General features: G+C 40.8%; 1 protein-coding gene across 3 annotated transcripts in view; it reads left to right on the forward strand.

Moving 5' to 3' along the window:
* LOC139751407 (uncharacterized) overlaps positions 1–20,473 on the forward strand; it is a 188,755-nt gene that overhangs the window by 125,359 nt on the left and 42,923 nt on the right. For all 3 annotated transcript variants that reach the window (XM_071666795.1, XM_071666794.1, XM_071666796.1), the window contains one exon: positions 4,283–4,378. In XM_071666795.1, the coding sequence (XP_071522896.1) occupies positions 4,283–4,378 (96 nt within the window). The remainder of the gene's footprint in view (positions 1–4,282; positions 4,379–20,473) is intronic.

Raw genomic sequence — 20,473 nt, forward strand, 5'->3', positions numbered from 1 at the left:
AAAAAGAGTGTATTTGTATGTATGTGTATATATATGTGGATATATGGGTGTTTATGTATATCATGTGTATATGAGTGGATGGGCCATTCTTCTGTTTCCTGGTGCTACCTTGCTGATGCGGGAGACAGTGATTATGTGTGATAATAGTACCATTAAGAATAATGATAAAGTAAGACACACACACACACACACACACACTCAAACATACACGACATTCATTCTTCTCACCACAGCCATCAACACAAGGGCCACAGAGAAACTACACATCCTCATAACACTTATTGGCACAAGTTTTGGACAGGAAAAAGAGTCCCTTAGTATCCTCTACAAATAATTTATCTATGCCTCATCTTCATAGTCATTTGGCCTGTCAAAGGGAGATATAACAAAGCTGAAAAAATGCTAAACAGTGCATTAAGAGAACAATCGCCCATTGCCTGGTAACTACAAACATTCATCACTTGCACAATGAAAGAAAATTAGTACAATGTAAACTTTGAAGCTTAGTGTTCAGTTCTTATCAACAGAATTAGAACCCTTCTACGCCGACCGTTTCATAACTATCCACTATATATCTAAGTAGAGCTAAAAGACTTACCTCTTTTTCACACTTCAATAAATTTTACTTAGAAGTACCCTCTTTTCCAGCAAATATGACGCTGACAAAACATATTCACACCATAATGAAGAGATAGGTAGTATGTTTGAGGAAAGGAACCTGGATGATTTGGCTCTGAGTGAAACGAAGCTCAAGGGTAAAGGGGAAGAGTGGTTTGGGAATGTCTTGGGAGTAAAGTCAGGGGTTAGTGAGAGGACAAGAGCAAGGGAAGGAGTAGCAGTACTCCTGAAACAGGAGTTGTGGGAGTATGTGATAGAATGTAAGAAAGTAAATTCTCGATTGATATGGGTAAAACTGAAAGTTGATGGAGAGAGGTGGGTGATTATTGGTGCATATGCACCTGGGCCTGAGAAGAAAGACCATGAGAGGCAAATGTTTTGGGAGCAGCTGAATGAGTGTGTTAGTGGTTTTGATGCACGAGACCGGGTTATAGTGATGGGTGATTTGAATGCAAAGGTGAGTAATGTGGCAGTTGAGGGAATAATTGGTATACATGGGGTGTTCAGTGTTGTAAATGGAAATGGTGAAGAGCTTGTAGATTTATGTGCTGAAAAAGGACTGGTGATTGGGAATACCTGGTTTAAAAAGCGAGATATACATAAGTATACGTATGTAAGTAGGAGAGATGGCCAGAGAGCGTTATCGGATTACGTGTTAATTGACAGGCGCGCGAGAGAGAATTTTGGATGTTAATGTGCTGAGAGGTGCAACTGGAGGGATGTCTGATCATTATCTTGTGGAGGCTAAGGTGAAGATTTGTAGAGGTTTTCAGAAAAGAAGAGAGAATGTAGGGGTGAAAAGAGTGGTGAGAGTAAGTGAGCTTGGAAAGGAGACTTGTGTGAGGAAGTACTAGGAGAGACTGAGGGAGAATGGAAAAAGGTGAGAACAAAGGACGTTAGGGGAACAGGAGAGGAATGGGATGTATTTAGGGAAGCAGTGATGGATTGCGCAAAAGATGCTTGTGGCATGAGAAGAGTGGGAGGTGGGTTGATTAGAAAGGGTAGTGAGTGGTGGGATGAAGAAGTAAGAGTATTAGTGAAAGAGAAGAGAGAGGCATTTGGACGATTTTTGCAGGGAAAAAATGCAATTGAGTGGGAGATGTATAAAAGAAAGAGACAGGAGGTCAAGAGAAAGGTGCAAGAGGTGAAAAAGTTCGCAAATGAGAGTTGGAGTGAGAGAGTATCATTAAATTTTAGGGAGAATAAAAAGATGTTCTGGAAGGAGGTAAATAAAGTGCGTAAGACAAGGGAGCAAATGGGAACTTCAGTGAAGGGCGCAAATGGGGAGGTGATAACAAGTAGTGGTGATGTGAGAAGGAGATGGAGTGAGTATTTTGAAGGTTTGTTGAATATGTTTGATGATAGAGTGGCAGATATAGGGTGTTTTGGTCGAGGTGGTGTGCAAAGTGAGAGGGTTAGGGAAAATGATTTAGTAAACAGAGAAGAGGTAGTGAAAGCTTTGCGGAAGATGAAAGCCCGGAAGGCAGCAGGTTTGGATGGTATTGCAGTGGAATTTATTAAAAAAGGGGGTGACTGTATTGTTGACTGGTTGGTAAGGTTATTTAATGTATGTATGACTCATGGTGAGGTGCCTGAGGATTGGCGGAATGCGTGCATAGTGCCATTGTACAAAGGCAAAGGGGATAAGAGTGAGTGCTCAAATTATAGAGGTATAAGTTTGTTGAGTATTCCTGGTAAATTATATGGGAGGGTATTGATTGAGAGGATGAAGGCATGTACAGAGCATCAGATTGGGGAAGAGCAGTGTGGTCTCAGAAGTGGTAGAGGATGTGTGGATCAGGTGTTTGCTTTGAAGAATGTATGTGAGAAATACTTAGAAAAGCAAATGGATTTGTATGTAGCATTTATGGATCTGGAGAAGGCATATGATAGAGTTGATAGAGATGCTCTGTGGAAGGTATTAAGAATATATGGTGTGGGAGGCAAGTTGTTAGAAGCAGTGAAAAGTTTTTATCGAGGATATAAGGCATGTGTACGTGTAGGAAGAGAGGAAAGTGATTGGTTCTCAGTGAATGTAGGTTTGCGGCAGGGGTGTGTGATGTCTCCATGGTTGTTTAATTTGTTTATGGATAGGGTTGTTAGGGAGGTGAATGCAAGAGTTTTGGAAAGAGGGGCAAGTATGAAGTCTGTTGTAGATGAGAGAGCTTGGGAAGTGAGTCAGTTGTTGTTCACTGATGATACAGCGCTGGTGGCTGATTCATGTGAGAAACTGCAGAAGCTGGTGACTGAGTTTGGTAAAGTGTGTGAAAGAAGAAAGTTAAGAGTAAATGTGAATAAGAGCAAGGTTATTAGGTACAGTAGGGTTGAGGGTCAAGTCAATTGGGAGATAAGTTTGAATGGAGAAAAACTGGAGGAAGTAAAGTGTTTTAGATTTCTGGGAGTGGATCTGGCAGCGGATGGAACCATGGAAGCGGAAGTGGATCATAGGGTGGGGGAGGGGGCGAAAATTCTGGGAGCCTTGAAAAATGTGTGGAAGTCGAGAACATTATCTCGGAAAGCAAAAATGGGTATGTTTGAAGGAATAGTTGTTCCAACAATGTTGTATGGTTGCGAGGCGTGGGCTATGGATAGAGTTGTGCGCAGGAGGATGGATGTGCTGGAAATGAGATGTTTGAGGACAATGTGTGGTGTGAGGTGGTTTGATCGAGTAAGTAACGTATGGGTAAGAGAGATGTGTGGAAGTAAAAAGAGCGTGGTTGAGAGAGCATAAGAGGGTGTTTTGAGATGGTTTGCGCACATGTAGAGAATGAGTGAGGAAAGATTGACCAAGAGGATATATGTGTCGGAGGTGGAGGGAACGAGGAGAAGAGGGAGACCAAATTGGAGGTGGAAAGATGGAGTGAAAAAGATTTTGTGTGATCGGGGCCTGAACATGCAGGAGGGTGAAAGGAGGGCAAGGAATAGAGTGAATTGGATGGATGTGGTATACCGGGGTTGACGTGCTGTCAGTGGATTGAATCAGGGCATGTGAAGCGTCTGGGGTAAACCATGGAAAGCTGTGTAGGTATGTATATTTGCGTGTGTGGATGTAAGTATATACATGTGTATGGGGGTGGGTTGGACCATTTCTTTCGTCTGTTTCCTTGCGTTACCTCGCAAACGCGGGAGACAGTGGCAAAAAAAAAAAAAAAAATGACATGCACTTGCCTTCCCAACCCAGTCTTAAGCTCCACTTTACAACACATATGAAAGTGCCTTCTTATATGTCTTAGGGATGCCACCCCTTTTCACCATCGCAAACACTGTCTCAGCATATCACAAGACCCCCTTTGCGGAAGATGCAGCATCCATAATGAAAACACCAAATATATGCTTTTCAGTTTTCATGCATTTACCCATAACAAATACACAAATCATCATCATACTTCTTGACCTATGGTAACACTTACTTGGTCGTTGGTGTGGATGGATTCCTGAGTCCTATGTAAATTCTACAGAAGGGAATTATTGTGCAGAGAGGAGGTATTTTTAACCTGAACAGAGCAGGATAGCTCAAGCAGAATTTGATCTTTAGTCATTTTACACAACCATCACTTATCCTTCTTTATGATTAACAGACAGCTATGTTTGTAATTGATTTCAGGTACATCTTTTGTAATTGGTGCTGTTTTGTAGTTATTCTACATATTACTGTTTTTCACAGGTACATGAATTAAATCATTCAGGAGAGCGGCCATTCAGATGTAATGAGTGCAGTGCATTCTTCTCTGCAAAGTCCATGCTAATCAGGCACAAGAAGGTAAAATGTGATATTTTTCATTGCTTGACCATGAATGATTACGACATATCTTTGATCTGTCAGGAAGATTGGAAGCTTTGACACTGGAAGTTTATTAAACCAGCAGAGTGTTTACTTCTTTAGATTTATGGCTAAGAAAGTATACCAGTCATGAGCCAATTAAACTTCAGTTCTCTAATCAGGAGATTCATTGCTTTGCCTTACTTGTACTTTGTCTTACTTGTACCTTGCCTGGTTGTTAGATATAATCACTTTTAAAGTTAAGCTTGTGTATCCCATGAATTCACCTATGGTTAATGTGGAAATTGTTTCTACAGGAATTATGTATAAGAGTAGTAGTTATCAATCTTAGATTTCTTACAATTCATTTGCTCTCTCAACATCTCATATGAACTCTTATCAGTTAGCCTTAGGTTCTTGGAGAGCTAGTTTATTTTCACACTGTGTAGGCACTTGAGTCTAACTGTACATTCTTACATAGGTTTAGAATAACCTGAACCTCAGTTTTGCCTAAGATTGAAATGAATTTATTTGTAGGTTTTTTAATGATAGAGGAGATTACACAACCCCTATTCAAGGATGACATGCAAATCTTAAAGCATTCCACTCCTTTGATTTTGTGGATCTACCCTGTAGTCCTGGGGTTCCTCCTCCAGGGGAATCGGTTTCCATTTTTCATCGGTTTCACAATTGAGAATTTTTGCCTTGGGTTACTTGTATGGAGGGTTTCCTGTAACCCTTTTCCTTCACCGAGGTTTGCTTGCTCATGGTGCAGACTGCAGAGGAAAGACAAGGGTTTTGCAAATTGAAAACTCTTTTCTCCTGGTTGGTATCCAACAAGCAGTTTTTCTGGATTAAAAGAAAACTCCCCACCTTTGGTTGGCATCCACGATCTGTGAAACGTGTGATCTTTGAGTAATTAATGAGATGGGTTGGTAGTCATCCAGGTAGCAGGTGCTGATTGGCCAAGGTTGGGCCAGGAAGATGAACATTGGCTATGAATATCATTGAGTAGTTCACAAAGAGTGAGTGTGAGCTGCTGTCTCCTCACCAAATATGAGGTTGTACAGGATCCAAACTGATTTATTTTCAAGAAATGTACCTCATGTTCTCAGAATGCTACCACAGAGAGCAAAGGTTTTTGATTTTGAAAAGCTTTATTTTTTATCATTTTGTGTTGACCGGGGCTCCCAAGTGCACATCCCACCATTTTGAAATGAAAAGAGACAAGCATCTATAAGAGTTTTTGCAAGCTCTGTAGATATGAATACATAATTGAATGTTAAAACTGTGTCAAACTTGGAAAGAGCGGCAGAAACAAATTGAACAGAATTTTTGGCACACATCAATTTACTGTCTGCATGAAGGGACCCTTCCTGGTACCTTACCACCTTCTTTATTTCATACTTTCATCTGGTCTCATCTTTCCTCCTGCTCCCTCCAAATTCAACCCAAACTATTTTTTTTTTTAGCACACTCTGGTCTGCCAGCTCAGTCAGATTGCTTTCTACCACACTGCTCTTTGACATTGTCATTCATTGCATAATAAGCCCACTGTACATCACATATTGTCTTCAGGCGTATCATTTCCAGCATTTTCACTTTTTTCCTTCCCTTGGTGTTCAGCACCCAAAACTCACAGTCATACAACATTGCTGGGACTACTACACCTTCAAACATATACATTTTTGCCTTTACAGATTCTGGCCTCTTTTTCCACTTTCTTGTTAATGCTCCTCGGACCTTAACCCCATCTTCCACCCAGTGATTTACTTCAGCCTCCCATGCTTCTATCTGATGCTTTGAACAATCCCAAGAACCCAATGAATTCCACTTCCTTGCAGATCCCTTTTTGAAAATTCATTAAAACAGTTGAGTCTCAGCCTTTGCTGAACTTCGGTACATTACTTTGGCTCACATTTACTCTTGGCTTTTACCTTTCAAACATTTCCAGTTACAGACACCAGCTTAACTCCCTAATCAGGTACCCCACCTGTGAACAAGTTGAACAATAGGCAACATCACAAATCCTTGACACAGACTTACCTTTACAAGGAACCCCTTGTCTTCTTCCTTTCCTACTTTCATGCAAGTCCTGTTCTTCTAGTAAGATTTCCGTGGTACGCTTAAAGACGTTTCATTTTTTACAAGGCATCTCTGTAAACTCTGTCATATGCTTTCTCCACATCATAAATGCCACATAATATTTTTTTTTTCTCCAAGTATTTTTCACACATTCTCAAAGCAAACGTAGTTGAAACATCCTGTACCTATCGTGAAGCCACATTGTTCCTCAAATCATCATCTGTGCATGCCACCACCCTCTCAGATCATCACTCTTCCATTTACGTTACCAGGTATACTCAACAGACTTTTACTTGTATAACTGAAACATTTATATTTATCTCCATTGCCTGGGGATTCTGCTAGTCGTCTTGCACCCAGCACACTTTGGACCTTAAAAAAGATGGTAAACTATGTCTAACCAGTCAACTACTCTGTTACCCCATTTATGAGAAATTCATCTGTAATCCAATCTTTTACTCCTGATTTGCCAAACTTCATCTTGAACAAAGCTTTCCCTATCTCCTTTTATTTCACAATACCATTTGTCACAACTCTCACTCAGGATTCCACTTCATACCGAACATGCAACATCCAACAGCCTATCATTTACCACGTTCAACTATCCTTCAAAATACTCACTCCATTTATTTTTCGTGTTTTCTTTACCTCACTTCTTCTTGCACAGAGGTTTCCCTACCTCCTCTCATATTGCCATACCATGTGCCATTCATCTTTCTGCATTCCAACTTGTACCAGACTAACCACTTCCATTACCTTATCATCTTCTGCATTCAGTTATGCTCCAAAATATTCATTCCATTTCTTTTTTATCTTGTCTTTGCCTCTTTTAGCTTCCCCATCCATTCTCTTCACTTTTACCCCATGTATTCTCTTGTTCTCCATACACTGTTGATGTCCTTCCAAAGCATTTCTGATTCTTACAGAAATTTATCTTTACTCCCTCAACCTATCTCTCATTTGCAGTTTATTTCAGCTCTATTCTTTTTGTTGACCTCCTGCCACGTTGTCTTGTGCTTCTAAATACTTGCACTCCTTCCCTGCAAATACCATCCCTACACCTCCCTTTTCTCTTTCACAGGTAGTTTACCTACTTCTGTATTTACCCACAAACCCTTGACTCACTTTATGTCTAATGATTTGGGTACAGCATGAAGGATTATCATTGTGTGCCTCAAGTTGATGTGATTATATTCTGAATAAGAAAGATTGAAGTGAAGGTTTTTCCTTTTTGGCTCTTTCTTTAACTCTTAATGCCACTTTGCTAGAATGGGAAAGGGTGTACAGGTACAAAAAAAAGGAAGTGTTTGTTCCGTTGTATGAAAATGAATTTTGGAAAATGTGTGGATTAGTGAGGAGTGTTTGGAAGGTAGTCTGTTTTTGCCATTATGTGAAGTGATTATTGAAATCCACATAGTTGAGAAACAAGGAGTATAGAAAGGGAAAGTAGTATGTAAAGCAAATTTTGCACACATGAAGGAAGTAGGGAAATGAAAAATAGTGATATTAGAGAAAAATCATATTGTAAAATGATTAGAAAAGGACTTACAAAAAGTTTTGACTGGCATGTCTGTAGAGGACTGCTGAATGCTGGTATGAGGTCATGCATATGGTGCTGTTTTGCTCATTAGATCAGAGGAGTTTTGCTGAATGGGAGGGTGAGGTTAGGGATGAATGAAATGAATTCTAACAAGAGCAAGGTATGAATTTTAAAAGAGGTGGGCAGATTGCTTAAGATAGAGTGTGAGTGGAAGGAAGTAAAGAAATGAATATTGTTAAGGACTGTGGATATTTAAGATTAATGGTCAGTTAGGATGGCATAGAAAAAGTTGAAGCAAGAGTATTTATGCTTGGACAAAGAGCTGTAGTTATTGGGAAATTGAGTGTAGGGTGTTCATGTGAGTCATCAGTCTTCTTGGGTAAAGGAAGGTTAAAGGTGGAGGCATTAGAATGAATTGCCTATTTGGGACAGTAAGTTCCCCATTAACTGGCACCGTTGGACTTTACGATGGGGGTTGAATGAATTTTCCATATAAAAGAGAATAAAAGCTAACCATTGGAAACTAGAGAAAAATTGTAAATATACTGTATTCAGAAGAGCAGTAAAACTGTTTATTGCCTGGCACAGAAACATAAAGGTGTTCTTTGTTTAACAATGATATATTAGGTGTATTCCTGAAGGGTTATCACGTATAAAACTACTTCAAATGAAACCAAATATACCCTAGACTTAATTGTTATAGAATGATGGAATTACAGGGACCTCTCGAACTATGCATTAGTTACGTCCTTAAAATTGGTCGCTTATCTCGATAAAACGTCAGTCAGATAATGTAAGTTATGGAGATTAGGGGGTTTCATTGTTAATAAGACTGTACCAAACATTGTAATACTGAAAAACTGAGGATACACACACTCTGAAATATGAAATACTGTAGTATATGTATATGCGTATGTATGTGTATGTGTGTGTATGTGTATATGTATATATATATATGTATATTATCCCTGGGGATAGGGGTGAAAGAATACTTCCCACGTATTCCTCGCGTGTCGTAGAAAGCGACTAGAGGGGACGGGGCGGGGGGCCAGAAATCCTCCCCTCCTTGTATTAACTTTCTAAAAAAATGGGAAACAGAAGAAGGAGTCACGCGGGGAGTGCTCATCCTCCTCGAAGGCTCAGAGTGGGGTGCCTAAATGTGTGTGGATGTAACCAAGATGTGAAAAAAGGAGAGATAGGTAGTATGTTTGAGGAAAGGAACCTGGATGTTTTGGCTCTGAGTGAAACGAAGCTCAAGGGTAAAGGGGAAGAGTGGTTTGGGAATGTCTGGGGAGTAAAGTCAGGGGTTAGTGAGAGGACAAGAGCAAGGGAAGGAGTAGTAATACTCCTGAAACAGGAGTTGTGGGAGTATGTGATAGAGTGTAAGAAAGTAAATTCTCGATTAATATGGGTAAAACTGAAAGTTAATGGAGAGAGGTGGGTGATTATTGGTGCTTATGCACCTGGGCATGAGAAGAAAGATCAAGAGAGGCAAGTGTTTTGGGAGCAGCTGAATGAGTGTGTTAGTGGTTTTGATGCACGAGACCGGGTTATAGTGATGGGTGATTTGAATGCAAAGGTGAGTAATGTGGCAGTTGAGGGAATAATTGGTATACATGGGGTGTTCAGTGTTGTAAATGGAAATGGTGAAGAGCTTGTAGATTTATGTGCTGAAAAAGGACTGATGATTGGGAATACCTGGTTTAAAAAGCGAGATATACGTAAGTATACTTATGTAAGTAGGAGAGATGGCCAGAGAGCGTTATTGGATTATGTGTTAATTGACAGGCGTGCGAAAGAGAGACTTTTGGATGTTAATGTGCTGAGAGGTGCAACTGGAGGGATGTCTGATCGTTATCTTGTGGAGGCTAAGGTGAAGATTTGTATGGGTTTTCAGAAAAGAAGAGTGAATGTTGGGGTGAAGAGGGTGGTGAGAGTAAGTGAGCTTGAGAAGGAGACCTGTGTGAGGAAGTACCAGGAGAGACTGAGTACAGAATGGAAAAAGGTGAGAACAATGGAAGTAAGGGGAGTGGGGGAGGAATGGGATGTATTTAGGGAATCAGTGATGGATTGCGCAAAAGATGCTTGTGGCATGAGAAGAGTGGGAGGTGGGTTGATTAGAAAGGGTAGTGAGTGGTGGGATGAAGAAGTAAGAGTATTAGTGAAAGAGAAGAGAGAGGCATTTGGACGATTTTTGCAGGGAAAAAATGCAATTGAGTGGGAGATGTATAAAAGAAAGAGACAGGAGGTCAAGAGAAAGGTGCAAGAGGTGAAAAAAAGGGCAAATGAGAGTTGGGGTGAGAGAGTATCATTAAATTTTAGGGAGAATAAAAAGATGTTCTGGAAGGAGGTAAATAAAGTGCGTAAGACAAGGGAGCAAATGGGAACTTCAGTGAAGGGTGCAAATGGGGAGGTGATAACAAGTAGTGGTGATGTGAGAAGGAGATGGAGTGAGTATTTCGAAGGTTTGTTGAATGTGTTTGATGATAGAGTGGCAGATATAGGGTGTTTTGGTCGTGGTGGTGTGCAAAGTGAGAGGGTTAGGGAAAATGATTTGGTAAACAGAGAAGAGGTAGTGAAAGCTTTGCGGAAGATGAAAGCCGGGAAGGAAGCAGGTTTGGATGGTATTGCAGTGGAATTTATTAAAAAAGGGGGTGACTGTATTGTTGACTGGTTGGTAAGGTTATTTAATGTATGTATGACTCATGGTGAGGTGCCTGAGGATTGGCGGAATGCGTGCATAGTGCCATTGTACAAAGGCAAAGGGGATAAGAGTGAGTGCTCAAATTACAGAGGTATAAGTTTGTTGAGTATTCCTGGTAAATTATATGGGAGGGTATTGATTGAGAGGGTGAAGGCATGCACAGAGCATCAGATTGGGGAAGAGCAGTGTGGTTTCAGAAGTGGTAGAGGATGTGTGGATCAGGTGTTTGCTTTGAAGAATGTATGTGAGAAATACTTAGAAAAGCAAATGGATTTGTATGTAGCATTTATGGATCTGGAGAAGGCATATGATAGAGTTGATAGAGATGCTCTGTGGAAGGTATTAAGAATATATGGTGTGGGAGGAAAGTTGTTAGAAGCAGTGAAAAGTTTTTATCGAGGATGTAAGGCATGTGTACATGTAGGAAGAGAGGAAAGTGATTGGTTCTCAGTGAATGTAGGTTTGCGGCAGGGGTGTGTGATGTCTCCATGGTTGTTTAATTTGTTTATGGATGGGGTTGTTAGGGAGGTAAATGCAAGAGTTTTGGAAAGAGGGGCAAGTATGAAGTCTGTTGGGGATGAGAGAGCTTGGGAAGTGAGTCAGTTGTTGTTCGCTGATGACACAGCGCTGGTGGCTGATTCATGTGAGAAACTGTAGAAGCTGGTGACTGAGTTTGGTAAAGTGTGTGAAAGAAGAAAGTTAAGAGTAAATGTTAATAAGAGCAAGGTTATTAGGTACAGTAGGGTTGAGGGTCAAGTCAATTGGGAGGTGAGTTTGAATGGAGAAAAACTGGAGGAAGTGAAGTGTTTTAGATATCTGGGAGTGGATCTGGCAGCGGATGGAACCATGGAAGCGGAAGTGGATCATAGGGTGGGGGAGGGGGCGAAAATTCTGGGGGCCTTGAAGAATGTGTGGAAGTCGAGAACATTATCTCGGAAAGCAAAAATGGGTATGTTTGAAAGAATAGTGGTTCCAACAATGTTGTATGGTTGCGAGGTGTGGGCTATGGATAGAGTTGTGCGCAGGAGGATGGATGTGCTGGAAATGAGATGTTTGAGGACAATGTGTGGTGTGAGGTGGTTTGATCGAGTGAGTAACGTAAGGGTAAGAGAGATGTGTGGAAATAAAAAGAGCGTGGTTGAGAGAGCAGAAGAGGGTGTTTTGAAGTGGTTTGGGCACATGGAGAGGATGAGTGAGGAAAGATTGACCAAGAGGATATATGTGTCGGAGGTGGAGGGAACAAGGAGAAGAGGGAGACCAAATTGGAGGTGGAAAGATGGAGTGAAAAAGATTTTGTGTTATCGGGGCCTGAACATGCAGGAGGGTGAAAGGAGGGCAAGGAACAGAGTGAATTGGAGCGATGTGGTATACCGGGGCTGACGTGCTGTCAGTGGATTGAATCAAGGCATGTGAAGCGTCTGGGGTAAACCATGGAAAGCTGTGTAGGTATGTATATTTACGTGTGTGGGCGTATGTATATACATGTGTATGGGGGTGGGTTGGGCCATTTCTTTCGTCTGTTTCCTTGCGCTACCTCGCAAACGCGGGAGACAGCGACAAAGTATAAAAAAAAAAAAAAAAAATATATATATATACTGTACTATGAATTTTTTAATAGAATCAGAAAATAACAAACTTACTTCCTGAATTGCTTGCTGGTGCTGATGGAGAGGGAGGAAGTGAGTGGATGAGTTACTTCAGGAAGGGGGTCATCTGGGTCAGATAACATACTTGTGGAAGGAGGTAGTGAGTTCAGCTATTATGTCACTAGATGTTGATGGCTGGTCCTCCCTTCAAGTGTCTTTTTTCTTCATAAAGAAATCTGATGTCATTTTAGTCTTCATTGTCTTCTTATAGTGGACTTCTCAATAGCTCCTGCCACATGCTTATGCATTTTGGGCCACCTTTGAGTTCCATTCTGTGTTTGGATTATCCTCATCAAATATAGCAAGAGCATCCTTCTTGTGCAGTACTGGTAACAACACACTGCTGTGCTGCCTGCCTAATGATGATCTCTTATTGCAAACATAAACCCTGTAAATTTGAAAAGGTATAAATGGACCATGTGATAGATCTTTTTATTGATAATCCTATATAATATTGCATAAGTAAACTCAGGCCAAGACTTGAAGAGTCGAAGCAAGAGCAGATGGTCCAGCATGCTATATTGCTTTTTTTTTTTTTTTTTTTTTTTAACACCAAACAGGTTGCATGGTCAGATGTGAATGCTACAATGTTTGTGTGTATATGTAATTTATGAAATTTGATATTTTAGTGTATGTTTGTGACAGGAATGATGTGTTTATTAGTCTGTGGGTTTTATGACTTTTGGTAAAGTATTTGGTGTATGTTGATTATGAAATATATTAGTGCACACTGTTATGAAAGTTTTGTGGAGTGGTTGTATAACAGTTTTAAGAGTTTCAGTATGATAATATTTATTACAAATTTAGCTTAATGTTCATATGGCACTGTGGATATAATGAATGAAAGCAAACTGTCTCTGTGTATTACCAGAGTTCCAACAGGTGAGGCACTAAAAGCTAAGAAGCATTACTGGAGTTCACTAGTTATGGAGAGACTATTGCCATGGCAACCCCTTTGAGGGAGTTCTGTGTGTGAGCAGGCATCAGATATAGATAGTGTGATGTTAATGTACCTTAATACTCCAGTTAGCGCTACCCCTTAGACCATTGTGCTCTTTCATTAAAGTACTCCTACTTGTGTCTTGGAGTTCTAGTTTTACTTGAAAAAAATGAAAATCCATGAAAGAAGTCAAAAGCCACAAGTCCAAATGCTCATAACATGCGAAGAGTAGCTCTTTTTGTTTTATACTAACTTGACCATAAACACATATGCTCACATCCAGTAAATGCTGAGTGCTGTCCTCTGATTAGAAAGTAAAGATTTTTGCCACACTTAAGTTTTGCACACTTCTTTGCTGACTTACCAATTTTTTTTATATTATTGTGACTTTTTTATCCATCATGTTCAGAAGACAGCTTGCAAGTTCTAGTGCTGCTAGAACTTTGATGTAAAACTGCAAATGTAAAACTATAAGTGTTGAGGTTGTTGAAAGCTGGTAAGCATCAGTTTATTGTTGTTGATACTTTCAAATTGGCTGCATCAAGAGCTAGAATCATTATTAAGAGTGTAGATTACATGAAAGGTTCTGCCATGATGAACTTAAAGTGAACAGCAATGAAGGTGACTTGTCCAAAGAGCAGTTTATTAGAAGAAATATAAGTTAGGCTAAGTGGCTGAATGTGTTGGTAGGCTAAATGTCAGCTGTTGAAGGGCACTTGGCAACACACCCAGTGAGTGTTACCACACGCTTCCCCTTTATTTTTAGACACCCCAACTTTCTGTTTTTTCAAGCCATTTATTAAGATGTTATGTAGAGTAATGTTGAAGGGATACAATATTGCTCATTTATAAGTACACTCAATTTAGTAGGTAAACATTAGCTGTTTGATAATGTATGGCATTGTTACATCCATTGGTACCAAAGAAACTGATAGACACATCTTTTTTCTTGTCACTTACTATGGTCTCCCTCACCACCTCCTCCATCATCACTGCTACTTCTATTGTCACCATCAGAACCATGATTTCAGTGAAGTTAAGATGGACTAGCTACAGCCAGAGCAGATCTTTACTGCATCCTACCCTCCCACTTACTGTGTCTCTCTGAAACAGTGCCTATCTCTCATTCTGCTACAATCGTCACTATTCACCAAATGACTGTCACTCATGATTCAGTAATGTACATTGTTATTTCTTATTCATTAATTGGTAAAGATTATTATTGCAGAAAGTAGAAGGTAGGAACATTTAGTCATGAGCATTGGGCATAAGCATTAGATGGAAGTAGTCGGTAGAAACTTAGGTAGGAGCCTCTGCAAACATTGCATTGGAGCTGCCTACTGCCAGTAGCCTGTTAAGGGTGAGGCTGAGAAGCAGCACTGGACTTCAGTAATTATGGTGACTATTGCCTTGGCTATCCCCCTGAGGGCGTTCCAGTTAGGAACAGGCATTAGAATGTAGGTAGATATGTTATTGCAGTAATATGTGTGTATCAAAACTTGTAACCCTCAAATACAGTACTAAATATATCTCATTGGTAAAATGTAATTGTTATCAGGAATGCATATCCATATATGCAGTGGTATAATGACTCCATAGAGTGCTGTTTCACTTAGCAATCCATTTTCCAGGTATGTATCCTGGGAGGTAATTAGGGTATTAGTGTTTTTGTAATGCATGTGTTAGTGACAAAAATGGGTTGGGGAAGAGTATAGAACGTATCCCAATTAGTACTGTGTAAAAATGGGTCTGGAGGAAGAGATAAGGAACATTATTCCATCATAATCATGTAATTTGATTTCATAAGAATTATTAGTTATTTGATTATTTATTAATCTTATATAGTGTGTAAAGTTGTGTCCTCTATACAGATCATTAAGTGGAAAAAATTGAATGGTGCTGTTGTTTTGGGATTTATGTGTATAGGGATTGAAAAGTGCCATTGTGTTAGAGTTTTGTCTGTACAGGAAAAAATTGAATGGTACTGTTGTTTTGGTTTTCCAGTTAATTGGGTCATGGGTAAATGGTAGTTCACTGTATTGTCAGATTAGGAAAATCTATAGAGGAAAGAAAGGTGTGTGAAGAAATACTGAGAGGCACATGGATGAACCTTGTTTACATGGTTTAGCCATGTTGGATTCATGACAGATTAGAGCATTAAAAGGAAGGTACATACTAGCATGGGTGGAGGCACAAGGAGAAGAGTTGGACAGATGCAGTGACTAATCTGTTGAAGGCAAGGGTTATTTCACATGAAGATGCTAGGAGATTGATTGTTATCATGTTCATTGGAGGTATCTGGTTTGCAAGTGTGAAAGGATTAATGAAGACACTGGTTTCACTTACAGTATAAATTTGAATTGACATGGCATTGGTAAATAAAATGCCCTGATCAGAATCATTTTTGGTGAAAGAAAAACAATATCAAAAAAAAAGTAGAAGCTTATCAGGGCTCTACAAATGTTTGTAGACCTGACTTTTAAAGGAAGAAATGTTATGAAGAGGGAAAGATAAAAGCAGAAAGAGAATTCCATAGTTTATCTGTGTTAATTGACAGGCGCGCAAAAGAGAGACTTTTGGATGTTAATGTGCTGAGAGGTGCAACTGGAGGGATGTCTGATCATTATCTTGTGGAGGCTAAGGTGAAGATTTGTATGGGTTTTCAGAAAAGAAGAGTGAATGTTGGGGTGAAGAGGGTGGTGAGAGTAAGTGAGCTTGGAAAGGAGACTTGTGTGAGGAAGTACCAGGAGAGACTGAGTACAGAATGGAAAAAGGTGAGAACAATGGAAGTAAGGGGAGTGGGGGAGGAATGGGATGTATTTAGGGAATCAGTGATGGATTGCGCAAAAGATGCTTGTGGCATGAGAAGAGTGGGAGGTGGGTTGATTAGAAAGGGTAGTGAGTGGTGGGATGAAGAAGTAAGAGTATTAGTGAAAGAGAAGAGAGAGGCATTTGGACGATTTTTGCAGGGAAAAAATGAAATTGAGTGGGAGACGTATAAAAGAAAGAGACAGGAGGTCAAGAGAAAGGTGCAAGAGGTGAAAAAAAGGGCAAATGAGAGTTGGGGTGAGAGAGTATCATTAAATTTTAGGGAGAATAAAAAGATGTTCTGGAAGGAGGTAAATAAAGTGCGTAAGACAAGGGAGCAAATGGGAACTTCAGTGAAGGGCGCAAATGGGGAGGTGATAACAAGTAGTGGTGATGTGAGAAGGAGATGGAGTGAGTATTTTGAAGGTTTGTTGAATGTGTTTGATGATAGAGTGGCAGATATAGGGTGTTTTGGTCGAGGTGGTGTGCAAAGTGAGAGGGTTAGGGAAAATGATTTGGTAAACAGAGAAGAGGTAGTAAAAGCTTTGTGGAAGATGAAAGCCGGGAAGGCAGCAGGTTTGGATGGTATTGCAGTGGAATTTGTTAAAAAAGGGGGTGACTGTATTGTTGACTGGTTGGTAAGGTTATTTAATGTATGTATGACTCATGGTGAGGTGCCTGAGGATTGGCGGAATGCGTGCATAGTGCCATTGTACAAAGGCAAAGGGGATAAGAGTGAGTGCTCAAATTACAGAGGTATAAGTTTGTCGAGTATTCCTGGTAAATTATATGGGAGGGTATTGATTGAGAGGGTGAAGGCATGTACAGAGCATCAGATTGGGGAAGAGCAGTGTGGTTTCAGAAGTGGTAGAGGATGTGTGGATCAGGTGTTTGCTTTGAAGAATGTATGTGAGAAATACTTAGAAAAGCAAATGGATTTGTATGTAGCATTTATGGATCTGGAGAAGGCATATGATAGAGTTGATAGAGATGCTCTGTGGAAGGTATTAAGAATATATGGTGTGGGAGGCAAGTTGTTAGAAGCAGTGAAAAGTTTTTATCGAGGATGTAAGGCATGTGTACGTGTAGGAAGAGAGGAAAGTGATTGGTTCTCAGTGAATGTAGGTTTGCGGCAGGGGTGTGTGATGTCTCCATGGTTGTTTGATTTGTTTATGGATGGGGTTGTTAGGGAGGTGAATGCAAGAGTTTTGGAAAGAGGGGCAAGTATGAAGTCTGTGTGGATGAGAGAGCTTGGGAAGTGAGTCAGTTGTTGTTCGCTGATGATACAGCGCTGGTGGCTGATTCATGTGAGAAACTGGAGAAGCTGGTGACTGAGTTTGGTAAAGTGTGTGAAAGAAGAAAGTTAAGAGTAAATATGAATAAGAGCAAGGTTATTAGGTACAGTAGGGTTGAGGGTCAAGTCAATTGGGAGGTGAGTTTGAATGGAGAAAAACTGGAGGAAGTAAAGTGTTTTAGATATCTGGGAGTGGATCTGGCAGCGGATGGAACCATGGAAGCGGAAGTGGATCATAGGGTGGGGGAGGGGGCAAAAATTCTGGGAGCCTTGAAGAATGTGTGGAAGTCGAGAACATTATCTCGGAAAGCAAAAATGGGTATGTTTGAAGGAATAGTGGTTCCAACAATGTTGTATGGTTGCGAGGCGTGGGCTATGGATAGAGTTGTGCGCAGGAGGATGGATGTGCTGGAAATGAGATGTTTGAGGACTATGTGTGGTGTGAGGTGGTTTGATCGAGTAAGTAACGTAAGGGTAAGAGAGATGTGTGGAAATAAAGAGAGCGTGGTTGAGAGAGCAGAAGAGGGTGTTTTGAAATGGTTTGGGCACATGGAGAGAATGAGTGAGGAAAGATTGACCAAGAGGATATATGTGTCAGAGGTGGAGGGAACGAGGAGAAGAGGGAGACCAAATTGGAAGTGGAAAGATGGAGTGAAAAAGATTTTGTGTGATTGGGGCCTGAACATGCAGGAGGGTGAAAGGAGGGCAAGGAATAGAGTGAATTGGAGCGATGTGGTATACCGGGATTGACGTGCTGTCGGTGGATGGAATCAGGGCATGTGAAGCGTCTGGGGTAAACCATGGAAAGCTGTGTAGGTATGTGTATTTGCGTGTGTGGACGTATGTATATACATGTGTATGGGGGTGGGTTGGGCCATTTCTTTCGTCTGTTTCCTTGCGCTACCTCGCAAACGCGGGAGACAGCGACAAAGCAAAAAAAAAAAAAAAAAAATCTGTTTGAAAGAAGGAGGCATCATAACAGCCAATCCTTGAGTGATTGGTCTCCACACAGAACCATCCCTTTCTGTCTGCTGTGATGTTGTTTGCCCTCTACATGTGCTAATTGTATTATTTCAGCCACTGTGGTCATGCTACTCTCCAGAGTTTCTATTTGGAGACCAGGTACACGAATACAACAAAGCTCTAGAATTTTCCTCCCTTTCCCTTTCCCTCTTTCCATAACCTTTTTCCCCATAAGAATCTGGCCTACAAACAACTAGTGCATACTTGATGAAGGCTGAGGGGGTCTTTTCCCCTTCAGCCTAGGCTGGGACCAGGCTGTCGGTTTGGTCATTGATCAACTAAGCTGTTGGAAGCTGCAGGTCTCAGACCTACATAGCCCCCAACACCCAGTGCACTCTTAAACCTCTCTACTGTGCATCTCATCCTGTTTCTTATGGTAGCTGGCAAGTTGTTGAAGAGTCTTGGGCCCCAGATGTTTAAGGTGTTCTCTCTTCTTTGTGCATATTGTACCTTTGTATTTCAGAGGTAGCGTTTTACAAATTCTTCCACGCTTTTCATGCCAGGAGGATGTTATTGCCAAATGTAAGTTGGGAACTATACCATGTAGGATTTTTGAGATGTAATAATTGTTATACGGTATAAGGATTTGCGGAATGCATGCAGAGTGCCATTGTACAAAGGCAAAGGGGATAGAGATGAATGTTCAAATTATAGAGATACAAGTTGGTTGAGTATTCCTGTGAAATTTTATGGAAGGGTATCGATTGATAGGGTAAAGGTATGTACAGAGCATCAGATTGGGGAAGAGCAGTTTGGTTTAGAAGTAGTAGAGGATGTGGGGATCAGGTGTTTGCTTTGAAGAACGTATGTGAGACATACTCAGAAAAATAGATGAATTTGTATGTGGCATTTATGGATCTGGAGAAGGCATATGATAGGGTTGATAGAGATGCTTTGTGGAAGGTATTAAGAGTATATAGTGTGGGAGATAAGATGCTAGAAGCAGTGAAAAGTTTTTACCAAGGATGTAAGGCAAGTATGCAAGTAGGAAGAGAGGAGAGTGATTGGTTCCCATTGAATATAGGTTTGCGGCAGGGAAACGTGATGTCTCCATGGAGTTTAATTTGTTTATGGATGGGGTTGTTAGGGAGGTGAATGCAAGAGTTTTGGAGAGAGGGGCAAGTATGCAGTCTGTTGTGGATGAGAGAGCTTGAGAAGTGAGTCAGTTGTTGTTCGCTGATGATACAGCGCTTGTGGCTGATTTGGGTGAGAAAGTGTAGAAGATGGTGACTGACTTTGATAAAGTGTGTGAAAGAAGAAAGCTGAGGAAATGTGAATAAGAGCAAGGTTATTAGGTTCAGTCGGGTTGAGGGACAAGTTAATTGGGAGGTAAGTTTGAATGGAGAAAAACTGGAGGAAGAGAAGTGTTTAAGATATCTGGGAGTGGATTTAGCAGCGGATGGAACCGTGGAAGTGGCCGGAGGAGGGGGTGAAGGATCTGGGAGTGTTGAAGAATGTGTGGAAGGCGAGAACATTATCACAGAGAGCAAAAATGGGTATGCTTGAAGGAATAGTGGTTCTAACAATGTTATATGGTTGCGAGGCATGGGCTATAGATAGGGTTGTGTGCAGGAGGGTGAATGTGTTGGAAATGAAGAGTTTGAGGACATGTGGTGTGAGGTGGTTTGATCAAGTAAGCAATGAAAGGGTAAGATAAATATGTTGTAATAAAAAGAGTGTGAAAGGTATTGATGTCCTGCATGCAGACAAGGGTGCCCATAAACAGTTGGGGCAGCTTAGTGGCATCACCGACTGGGCCATCCTGTGCGCGATCCTTGCTCTCTGCTATGGCTTGCTCCCTGTTTCGCAGAACATTTTTCCATTGCTGGTTTATCAGATAATGTTGCCAGGGTGCTGAGACACCACCTCGCAACTGTCTTCCTGTTGCCAGCTGTGCAGGTGACTTATCCTCCTCTCTTATAGGGGATGTTAAGATATTGGAGCAGAACCTACTTATCAACCTCTCTTAGTGGAGATGTTGAGATATTGGAGCATAACCTAAGTCGCTTTGCTATTGTGTAGGCTACTTACAACACTTGTGTTGCCCCTCATCAC

This window comes from Panulirus ornatus, chromosome 11 (genome assembly GCF_036320965.1).
Source record: "Panulirus ornatus isolate Po-2019 chromosome 11, ASM3632096v1, whole genome shotgun sequence".
In the NCBI taxonomy this organism is placed as follows: domain Eukaryota; kingdom Metazoa; phylum Arthropoda; class Malacostraca; order Decapoda; family Palinuridae; genus Panulirus; species Panulirus ornatus.